The following is a 12141-nucleotide window of genomic DNA, read 5'->3' as shown; positions in this document are numbered from 1 at the left end:
TGGATTGATTCGGTGACTGGGGTAATTGGGATGGGTGTGTCAGAGGCAATGCGATTGGCACAGGATAGAGCAGGGTTTAGGGCTGTTGTACATAGGATCGCTATGAGTCGCAAATGACTCGACGGCACATAACAACAACAACATCTTTGACACCTCAGTCTAGATCCCTGACACATATACTTTCCAAATGTTGGAGAAGGTTACTAAATATGGGCTGTCAAAAGGACAAATAAACATGTCTTGGATAAAGTGTAGCATGAGTGCCCTTTGGAGACAATGACAAAGCTTCGCCTCACATACTTCAGGCATGTTGCTAGGAGGGGCTTGTCCTTGGAAAGAGCCATGATGCTCAGAAAGGCAGTTCAGCTAAAGAGAGGAAGAAGTTCAACAAAGTGGATTGACATGGTGACTGCTGCAATGGTCTCTATTATGTCAGGAGGTCTGAGGAGGGCACAGAGTAAGATAGGATTCAGATCTGTTTTGGGGTTTTATGGATGGTACTCAACATGAAGGCACCTAAGAACAACATACCTTCAAAGTAACATGCTTTGTATCTTTGTATGCAATCTTGATTAGCATGTCCCCTTCTGCTAGATTTAACCTTTAAGATTAACTTACATCTTATTATGTAGCAGTTACACTAAGTTAGTATTTCTTGAATGTAAAAGATGTTGCAATAGAGCATGTCTAATGAGTAACTCCTGGTTACAGATAACTTGGTTTCAAATAGTTTTATTTCTAGCATATTCTATTATCCATATCCTCAAAATATGTTTGAATTCAGAGGGTTTTTTTTGGGGGGGGGTGGAAGATAAAGGAAGGTGTATCTGGAGACCTACTCCTAAGAAAGTGTGTGAAAGTCTTCATCATTGTGTCACATGAGGAAAAACTGCTATTCTATGAAGTCAAGTAATAGAATGTTAATTTTTAAAAGAAAACTAAAATAAGAAATTTGAGATATATTACACTTCTTTAGGCTAGTCAGCAACATGTGAGTGAGAGAAGTCACATTTTATTCACTCTTCTGTAACCACTGTGTGATGCCCTAGTTTTAACCTGCCCTCAGGGAATAAGCAAGATTTTCAGTAAGTAACTCTAATGGGCAAGAAGGAGAACATAGAATAATCCAGTTCTCCAAAACAGTGCCTCAGGTTTAGCAACACTATTACTTATATTAGTAGCTACAATAAAATAAGGACATTATGTACATATTTTGTTCTGTCATAGACATAAATAAATATGCAGTTTACATTCATGTTGTTGTTGTTGTTGTTGTTACGTGTCTTCAAGTCGCCCATGACTGAGTGATGCTATGTACATCAAGTCTGAAGCCTGCTCTGTCCTGACTGACTCCGACACACCAAACCCCATTGCCCCAGTCACTGTATCAATCCATCTCATCCAGGGTTTTCCTCTCCTGTGCTGTCCCTACACCCTCCCATGCATTATATTCTTCTCCAAGGACCAGCTCCTCCTGGCCACATGCCCAAAATATGTGAGATGGAACTCCAAAATACTAGTCTCCGACAAGAAACTTGATTTCAATCTTTCCAGGACATAATTATTTTCTTGGTGGTCCAAAGTATGTTCGATACTCTTTTCCAATACCACAACTCAAAAGCATAGATTCTTCTTCTGTCATCCTTAGTCATTGTCCAGCTCTCTGATGCATAGCTAGTACTTGTGAAGGTCATGGCCTGGATCAGGTGCACATTAGTCTTTAGACTGACATCATTGCTTTTTATAATCTAGAGAAGCCCCCAACAGCAAATTTACCTAATAAAATTCATCTTTTTATTTTCCAACTACTGGTGCCAAAAGTTTTGACTATGAAGCCAAGGAAGCTGTAATTGTTACTAAACTCAATCTCTTCTCCATCTTTCATGGTGCTGCCAAGATTCTTTGTTTTCCTGATGTTGAGCTTCAACCCACATTGAAACCACATTTCTTGACCTTCTGCAGCAAATGCTTCAGATCTTTCTCAGTTTGAACAAACAAAGCTGTGTCATCTGCATAATAGAAATTGTCCTCCAATTCTAATGCCACATTCCTCCACATAAAACGCAGCCTCCCAAATGATCTGTTCTACATATAGATTGAAAAGGTATGGAGATAGGATGCATCCCTGACACTCTCCTTTCCTGATTTTGAACCATGCAGTGTTTCCTCTTGCTCTGTTTTGATGACTGCTTCTTGGTCCAAGTATAGGTTAAGCATAAGTATAATCAAGTGTTCTGGGATTCCCATTCTCCTCAAGGTTAGCCACAGTTTGTTGTGATCCACACAGTCAAATGTACATAATGATAAAAATATGATTCAGCATAGTTTAAATGACTATGCATAGTCAATGAAACATAGGCATTCCTCTGTTACTCTTTGCTTTCTGCCAAGGTCCATCTGACTTGGGGGCAATGTCTCTAGTGTTATGACCTCTTCTAAACCTAGTTTGTATTTCTAGCAGTTCTCTGTCAATGTACTGTTCCAGCCATAATAGTCCAGACAAAATTTAAATATTTTGCCCTTTCTTTGGAAATAATAATTCTGGTGGTATAGTCCCTAGGGAGATGTACTGCTACCCCAAAGGCAGTGCCTCTGTGATGGTTTGACTTTACCAGCTGCTCTGTGGAAGAAAGATAGGCAATCTTTTTTCATGCGGTTTACAGCCTGTAAAAAAACCCAATGAAGGGTGAGTTATGAGTAAGTTCTGACAAGATGGCAATTAGAGTAGAACGAGATCTTTGTACGTAATTATACCTTACATTTTTATGGTCAGTTATTTTCTAGAGCACATAATATATACAACAATACCTATAATATATGCAATGAATACAGTGAAACCAAGAAAATACAAGGGATATAAAACCTGAATATGATAATTGTGATGACCAAGATACCTACTGTTGGATGTCATTAGACAGTTTTTGGTTAAGTGTTCATTTTTTTAACCTGCTACACAAATTCTTCTGTGGTGAACAATTAATTGCATCTTTTCTCATCCTTCACATTTTTTTTCTGCAAAGGGGAAAATGGCAATCTCTGGAAACTTTTTTCTTCATTGTCAAGAGAAGGTAAGTAGGTGGAGGTAGGGTGTTATTACCATCTACTTGGTAGAAGCCAAACACACTCCTAAACATACTATAATGTAGAGGATAGCCCTACAACAAAGAATTAACCATTCAGAAAAGGTCAATAATTGTGAGGCTGAGAAGTCCTATCCTTATAGTGCAGAGTATATTTTAACTGCTTCAACAAATGAAGATGAAATGAAACCTTACACTCCACTTTTATTTTAACATGATATTAATCCCTACTGTAACTTTTCTATGGGGATACATAACAACTCTTTTATTTTTCCTAAAATTCTCTGTGATATATTTCCATTAATTAGCTTTAAAAAGCAAAGAAAGATTCTGACATCCCATCATTAAATATCCAGTTATGAGAATGTAATTAACTCTTAACAGAATTATACAATCTCAAAGCACTTTGAAACTCTTCTCCTAATATTTATCAAGATATGCATATTTAAGCTGATTTACATGTCTTTCCTACTAAATTATAACTTCCAGAAAAGAAAAGGCATATCTGCATTTTCTCATCTTTATGTTTCTTAGAACAAGAAACATTACATGTAACAAGAACTATGCATTTGGTCCATGCATGAATAACAGTAAAACTATAACTTTGGTGATAAAAAAATGTAAAAAAATAATTTAAAAAGTATATTATTTAACAAAATATATCTTAATCTCAGATGTTGTTGTTGTTGTTAAGTGCTGTCGAGTCGCAGGCGACTCATAGCGACCCTATGAAGGAGAGTCCTTGACGCTTGGGTGCCTTTCATCCTCTCTCCAAGTTCACAGGGTTTCTGGAGGCAAGCTATTATGGAAGTGAATGCCACTCCTCCTTCCACGCTTGTTTAATCGGAGAGCTCCACCCCACATTATGTAGCCAACCATTAACGCATTTGACACATCCGTGTCACAGTGTTCAGCCTCACAGCAACCACAAGTGACCACGGGACGGCAACTTGTACACCAGGGCTATACGACCTAGAGGAACGTCTGAACAAAAACAATGGCCTGAGGGCCGCAGGTCCAAGGGCCCTTTTGGGCTTGAAGCTGCTGCTGCCTTCAACCCAAGGCCAAGCGTGGCTTCCCTGGCCCCTAGAGGCAGAGTCGCCTTTCTCCAGAGACCGCCAGATCATAACACCTAATCTCAGATATTAACATTTTTATTATATTAAGCAGATAAACTTAAAATTTTTTTTAAGTTGTCGTTGTTACGTGCTGCCATTCTCACTAATTCCAACACACCAAGCCCCATCACCCCAGTCATTGTATCAATCCATCTCATTCGGGATCTTCCTCTTCTGTGCTATCCTTCCACCCCTCCAAGCATAATGTCCTCCTCCAAGAATCAGCCTCTCCTTGCCACATACCCAAAGTATGTGAGACAGCTTCAAAATCCTGGCCTCCAAGGAGAAACCTGGTTTCACCCTCTCCAAGACAGACCAATTTGTTTTCTTGACAGTCCATGCTATGTGCAATACTCTACTCCTGCACCATAATTTGAAGGCATCAATTCTTCTCTGAGGCATAGCAAGTAACTGCAAAGATCATGGCCTGGATTAGGCACACCTTAATCTCTAGAGAGGTCCCTGACAGCAGATTTTTCCCAATACAATTAGTCTTTTGATTTCTTGATTGCTGGTATTAAGAGTGTTGATTGTAGAGCACAGTTAAGCTGGAATTAACAACTTCTATCTCTTCTCCATCTATTATGGTGCTGCAAATTGGCCTAGTGATGAGAATCTTTGGTTTCTTGATATTAAGCTTCAATCTGTACTGAAGACTATCGTCCTTGACCTTCTGCAGCAAATAGTTCAGGTATTTTTAAATTTCAGCAAGCAAGGTAGAGTCACTTGCATAACATAGTTGTTAATGAGTCTTCCTCCAATCCTGATGCCACATTCCTCCTCATAAAGCCCTGCTTCCCGAACAATCTGTTTTGCATATAGGCTAAAAGGGTAATGAGACAGAAAGCATCCGTGACACCCTCCTTTTCTGTTTTTGAACCATGCAGTGTTTCCCTGATCTGTTCTGAGGACTGCTTCTTGGTTCAAGTATAGGTTTTGCATAAGCACAATCAAGTGTTCTGGGATTCCCATTTTCCTCAAGGCTAGTCACAATTGGTTGTGATCCATACAGTCAAATGTACATAATATTAAAAATATGATTCAGCATAGTTAAAAATGTCAGAAAATATCAATAGCAGGTATTCACATTCCTTGCTGTTATGTGCCATCAAGCTGGAACTGACTCACTGCTGACCCTCCAGCAGATTTTCAGGTAATCACATGGAAGGAAGCTGCCCATTTTTCTCCCTCAGAGTAGCAGGCAGAGTCAAACCACGTGCCTTTGAGCTGGCAGTGCAATTCTAAGATTTAGCATTAAAGGAAGCTGGCGAGTTAGGTTCAACTGGTCGTGACCACCTGGGTCCTGTTGATGAGTGCAAGTGGGAGATACACAGTAAAGAAGCAGGCTGAGTTTGGATATGTTCTTTCAGGACTGTCCACCTAGCATGATTAATAGATAAGTGAAAGGGGGTTGCTGGTTTGTGGAGCAGAATCCTGAGGATCACTGATGTGCTGTTTTAATCCATGTGGGGCTAAGTGAAAGGACCAGCTGGTCTGAAACAAGGAAGAAGTGTGAACTCCTGCGTCTGCTGCTGATGCCCATTTGGAGCTAGGCATAGGCAGCTGGGCATGTGCTGACTAGAACCCAACCAGATGAAGAAAAGATTTTTTTTTTCTGAGCTAATGTTGATTACTGTTACCTGATAGTTTGCTCTAGACTGGACCTTTGTTTACATATGCAGATTTTCAATGTTTCAACTGTAATAAAAGATATGCTTCTTTCAGAGAAAAAGACATGCTTGTTTCCTCAGAGTATTGCTTCTATTGTTGTTGTTGCTGTGTGACATCGAGTTGGAACTGACCCATAGCGCAGTTAACTGCATGGGAGAAGATTACCTATCCTTCTCACATGGAACAACTGGTGTATTCAAACCATGTGTTTTCAGGACTGCAGTGCAGTTTCTTACCACTAGGCCACTTAAGGGCTGCGAAAATGGACTACCTAAAATGGGAGGATTAAGACAAGTAAAGCAGCTCGTTTATATACTTCCAAGAATATGGATTATGGTAAAGGGAAGGTTGATCCTTCAGAAAATGACTGGTAACAGCTAGAAAAGCCAGGGGTTGGTCTTTATTGTCAGTAAATAAAAAAAATTAAAAAAGACTTTTCTATCCGTTGTGTTAGCTTCTGCTGGGGAAATGGTCTCCAGCTACCTTAACTACAGACACATGGTCCTGCAAATCATCAATAACTGTGGGTCCCGTTAAGAGAGCACTTTCCACCGAGGGTGTGCTTGAAGAAACCAACAAAGGAGAGGCATCATGACTGGTTGACTTAGCCCAAGCTTGCTGGAGGATGAAAAGTTGTCGGGACTGAGAAATTGTATACCGTGGACTAAGAATCCAGCTGCATCCAGCCCTATCTGTTGCTCACCAGTTTCTGCAAAACCATCCTGCATAGCTACAAGTCTGAGTCTCTAGGGGACTTTCCATAGAACATAGAATATTTGGAGACATGAGCCAAGGATGATATGTTTATATTAGAAATAATAGACTTATACAACAGGTTAAGCATTTGGGAGTATGCTAACTCAAGAATTCTTATAACTGGTCTGCTACTAATCTTAGAACAAATTAGAAAAACAACTGAGTCACCATCACTCTCTTTCATATACATTTTTAAATTATATTTATCACCTTTTTATTGTTTAACATTTTCTTCCTCTTTTCTCTCCTCCAGCCTACCCTGCAATGCACCCCTTGTTCCAGATTGTTATCATACATATAACACCTAAGCATATAAATACATCTTTAAGCTCTCATCCATTCTAATGCAGTGTTCACTGTCTATTCAGTCTTTTCTCATTCTTTCCCCCAACACCCATATGCCTGTCCTTTTAGTGTTATGCAATGTTTGTCCTTTTGGTGACTAAGATATTTCACTCAACATAATGTCCTCTAGGTTCTCCCATATTGTGTAATGTTTTATAGGTTCATTGTTGTTCAGTGTTGCATAATATTCCATTGTGTGAATGTTTGGGTTTTTCCCCCCCATTCATTCTTTTATTGATGGGCAATTGGATTGCTTCCATCTCTTTGCTATTGTGAATAACACAGAAATAAACATGGATGTGCATACATGTTTGAGTCATGGCTCTGGTTTCGTCTTGATCTTTGCAATCACTTGCTATGTGTCAGAGAGCTGGACAATGAATAGGGATGACAGAAGGATAACTGATGCCTTTGAGCTGTGATGCTGGAGAAGAGTATTGAATATACTATGGATTGCTAAGAAAACAAGTTTTCCCTAGAGAGGGGCTACACCAGGCTGCTCCTTGAAGGCAAGGATTCTGAAGCTGCGTCTGACATATTCTGATCACACTGCAAGGAGGGATCAGTCCTTGGAGAGGGAAAACATGCTTGGGAGGTTGTCAGGACAGCACAGAAGAGGAAGACCCTTTATGAGGTGGGTAGATTCAGTGACTGGGATAACGGGAGTAGATGTGTTGGAGACAGTGAGGTTGGCACAGGATAGAGCAGGGTTTAGGGTTGTACACAGGGTCGCTATGAGTCATAGGTGACTCAACAGCACATAAAAACAACAATAACAATATTTCCAGTAGTGGAATTGTTGGGTCAAATGGTATTTCTATTTCCAACATTTTGAGAAAGCTCCAGATCACTTTCCATAGTGGCTGTACCATTTTATATTTCCATCTGCAGTGAATAAGAATTCTAAACTCTGCACAACCTCACCAGTATATGGGGCTTGCTGCCTTTTTGACGTTTGCTACTATTTCTGGGGTGAGATGATATCTCAGAGTTGTTTTTATTTGCATCTCTCTGATAGCTAGGGATTTTGAAAATTTCTTCTATATATTATCAGTGAAATAATATTCTAGTTCACATCAAGAGGGAGGCTTTTTGGTTTTCCTTAATTTTATATTCAATACTATATTCATTTACTTTACTTGGCTGCACAAACAACACTCTTGGTAGCAGCCATCAAGAAATCAAAAACCTTACTGAATTGGGAAAACTGTGTAGGGCCTCAGTCTCCAAAGTGCTCAAGAGCAAGAATGTCAATCTGAAGCCCAAGATGTGCCTGATCTAAACCATGATGTTTTCAATTACTCTCCTACACATCCAAAATTTGGACAATGAGTAAGGAATACTAAGGAGATCCTGAGGATGGTGTAGGATAGGGCAAGGTTCACATCTATTGTCCATAGGTTTGCTGGAAGTTGTAGCCTGCTTGATGGCACCTAACAACAATTAGATTTATAACTCACAAATGCAAAAGAGTATCACCATGTATTCACAAGCGCATCACCAAATATTCAAAACAGTACCATCAAGTATTCACAAGTGCACCATCAAGTACAAAAAAGCAGATAATTCTGTAAAATTAAGCATGTATTACTCAATTCCATTTTGTCTCTCTATTCTAGTAGAGACTCAACAATCACCACCTACATTTAAAGAAGTTAAAGTTTACTTTAAGAATATAAACTGATCTCAGTTTATTTTTGTTGCTACGTAACTTTGTCCTAATTTCATTAAAATCATCCATACTTATCGTAAGATAAATTTTTAGTATATGTAAAAGATCTTGAAAGTGTATCTTTGCCTCAGTAGCTCAAAATTTATTAACAAAAATAGACAAAAAATTATTAAACAAAATAGACACAGAGCCAAGAATCTGATTATAGTTTTGACACTGAAATGGTATTTTTTTTTAAATAAATGACCCCTTAAAGACAATGGGCATGTTCAGAAAATATAATCCAGAACTTGACCTCAAAAATCTGGACAATGAAGGCAAGAAAATAGTTCTTGGTTCTGCATGGCAACAGGTCAATAATAAAGAGAAATTAATAGTGCATTTATTTAATTATGTTCCTTTCTTCTGTCCAATCTACTCAACGTCAAATCGAGAGGGAAGAACAGTCACACAGCTTCAGTAATATAAAACATGGTACCACTGGAGTCTACTATTCAAATTTTCCTCAGTTTCGCAGATGTGATTGTAAATAATAACCTCTCCCTCTAAAAATGCACTGCATACTGAGAAAATACAGAAACTTTTCTATATATTCCAAAGAGACCTTTCTTGAATTTCCTTGAAACGTACTAGATCTTTAATTATCCACTAAAGAAGTGAGGTTTTTTCTTTTTAATGTTACTTCATTGTAATTATTAGTGGACAGGAATGGGGTGAGAGGAGATAACTCTTATCTAAATGCCACTATTATGGACAAAATTGGTCCATGAATTTTACCAAAGCAGTGAAATTGCTTCAGTGCTTCCTGAATGAATGCCTGCAATAGAAACTGTCATGAACCTCTAAGTTACTAACAAAATAAAGTTTTAAAAAGTAGGTCATGACTTCACATAATACCAAAACTTTGGCATTCAATGGGAAAATCAGCTTAACTTTAAAAATAAACCTTGAAGTTTGAAAACAAACTTCGAGATGGATAACTGTGGTGTTAATCATAATTTCCACAGGCACATGCGATTTACTCTGATGTCCCACAGCTTCACTGAATAAAGGATTATTGGAAAGAAGAGAAATTAATCTCAGATGAATACAGGAGGACCTTCAGTCAGATTTCCTGAAACAAACAATTTTCACTTCTACTTAAAATGAGCAAACAAACAATTTTTACATTTTTCATGAAAATTTTCATGCACAGTAAACTGAGCACGCAGTGTGCTCCAGGAGGCACAGGGAAACACAGAAGAGGTACCTAAAATTTGCCACACGTGGGCTGTTGCTAGCAATGACAGCCCATCACAGGAGAAACTGCAGGGAGAACAAAACCATCATACATTTGCTCTTTACAATTATGACAAAGAGGTATGATAATTTTCAGTTTAGGAATAAAGAAATGAAGACAGCCTAAAAATAGTGAAGACATGTCCAAAAAGTAACTAAAGTAAGATGGAGTTAAGGTAACAATGTGCCATTGGGTGGGCTTTTTTTTTTTTACTTTATTATTTTTATGTGAGTGTACCGTCAAATCAGATCTGACTGTCTGACTGGTACAGGAGGAGATTGTCCCTCCTTCCCCGGCAGAGCATCTGGTGGATTTGAACCGTGCGCCTCTGGGATTGTAGTTGCAGCTCCTTGCCACTAGACCACCAGGGCTCCCCTAGGGTGGGCTCTTTTTAATCAATCTTCAAAGGAAAAGATCAAGAACATTAAAGTGAGAAAAAGGACACAAGGGAAACAAGAATGGTTTGAGTGTAGGAAATAGTAACTGGATGTAGGTAGATAACTAATTTTGGGGACATAAGAGGAAGTATTAACAAAAAAATATGAGCTGGAAGTTCTTTGATAGAGGATCTTAATGCTGTGTTATTAATCAGTATAGGTTTCGTAGGCTTTGTTTGACAAAAAGAGAGTTCATGGTAGATTATTCTGATTGTTGTTGTTAAGTGCTGTTGAGTCACTTGTGATTTAAAGCAACCTTATGCTAAACAGTTCTGAACTCTGTGGTATCCTGTGCTGATCTTATTGTCTCTGACATACCTACCCCCATTACCACAGTCACTGAATCAATCCATCTCATCGAGGGTCGTCTTCTCTTGTGCCATCCCTCCACCCTCCCAAGCAAGATGTCCCTCTCCAAGGACTGGTTTCTCCTTGCAACATATCCCAAAGTTGTCAGATGAAGCTTCAGAATCCTCGCATCCAAGGAACAGCCTGATTTCACCCTCTCCAGGATAAACCTGTTTGTTCTCCTAGAAGTACACGGTATATTCAATACTCTTCTCCAGCACCACAGCTCAAAGGAATCAAGTCTCCTTATATCATCTGTAGTCATCGTCCAGTTTTCTGACACATAGCAGGAAATTGTGAAGACTAGGACCTGGGTCGATAGCTTGCAATAACTATAAAAGAGAGACTGGAAGGTAGGACTCCTTCCCCAAAGATGTTGTTGCAGTCCAAACATAAAATGACAAAAGGTTTGACCAAAATGGGCAAGAGCAGACAGAAAACTTTGCTTAGAAGACAATCAGAATATATTGGCTCTTTTGTAATCAGGCAGATGGTTCTTAGAAGTTGGTAATAGCCAAAATTTTAGTAAATCCTCCTTTTTCAAGTATAAGATACAATCTGAATTGAAAAGTTAGACATTTGCTTAGATGGTGGGGGCAGAAATGTCAATGCTTAAATGTCATGAAACAAAATGTAATTATTTAAGAAAATATTCAAATAAACTTTAAAAATTACACTTATAAATTAAGGGGAGAAACCTAATTATAACTTATCAGAAGGAAAACTATTTACACTATAATCATTCACCGTTGGTGATTGTCGTCAAGCACGACTCATAGCACCCTCATAAACAAAAGGCCTGAAGCCTTTCTATAACTATCATCATTTATCAAAGTTCATAGAGTTTCCAGAGGCCTGTTGATCCTGTAACAAAAAGAAACATTTTCCTGTCTTGCACCATCCTTACAAGCATATTTCAGCTCATTATTGCATCCATTGTGTCAATAAACCTCATTAAGGGTTGTCTTTTCACTGACAGCTAGAACAGTATAGACTGAGAACTACTAGAAACTGAACAAGGATTTAGAAGAGGCTATGGTGTTTGAGATATAATTGCTGATGTCAGATGGATCGTGGCTGAAAGCAGAGAATACCAGAAGAATGTATATTTGTGCTTTACTGACTATGCAAAGGCATTTGACTATGTGGATCATAACAAATTATGGCTAACAAAGAGAAGAATAGGAATTCGAGAACACTTCATTGTACTCATTTAAAATCTGTATCTAGTCCAAGAAAGACTGCTGTATGAATACAGCAAAAGAAGGTAGTATGATTTGAAAATAAGGTGTGATGTTGGGGTTGTATTCTTTCACCATACCTATTTAATCTGTTGTTGTTGTTATGTGCCACTGAGTCGTTTGCGACTCATAGCGACCCTATGTACAAGAGCTCTAAACGCTGTTCTATCCTGTGCCAACCTAGCCATCTCAAA

The 12141-nt window shown here is 38.6% G+C and overlaps 1 protein-coding gene across 1 annotated transcript in view; it reads right to left on the bottom strand.

Moving 5' to 3' along the window:
- RNF180 (ring finger protein 180) overlaps positions 1 to 12141 on the bottom strand; it is a 282916-nt gene that overhangs the window by 143903 nt on the left and 126872 nt on the right. Inside the window, exon 6 of the mRNA XM_006899361.1 lies at positions 6359 to 6373. Coding sequence (XP_006899423.1) covers positions 6359 to 6373 — 15 coding nt within the window. The remainder of the gene's footprint in view (positions 1 to 6358; positions 6374 to 12141) is intronic.

Source organism: Elephantulus edwardii, unplaced genomic scaffold (assembly GCF_000299155.1).
Source record: "Elephantulus edwardii isolate Elephantulus edwardi_28Jun2011 unplaced genomic scaffold, EleEdw1.0 scaffold00254, whole genome shotgun sequence".
Lineage (NCBI taxonomy): Eukaryota > Metazoa > Chordata > Mammalia > Macroscelidea > Macroscelididae > Elephantulus > Elephantulus edwardii.
The sequence above is the reverse complement of the archived record's forward strand: the minus strand, read 5'-3'. Positions and strand labels throughout refer to the sequence as shown.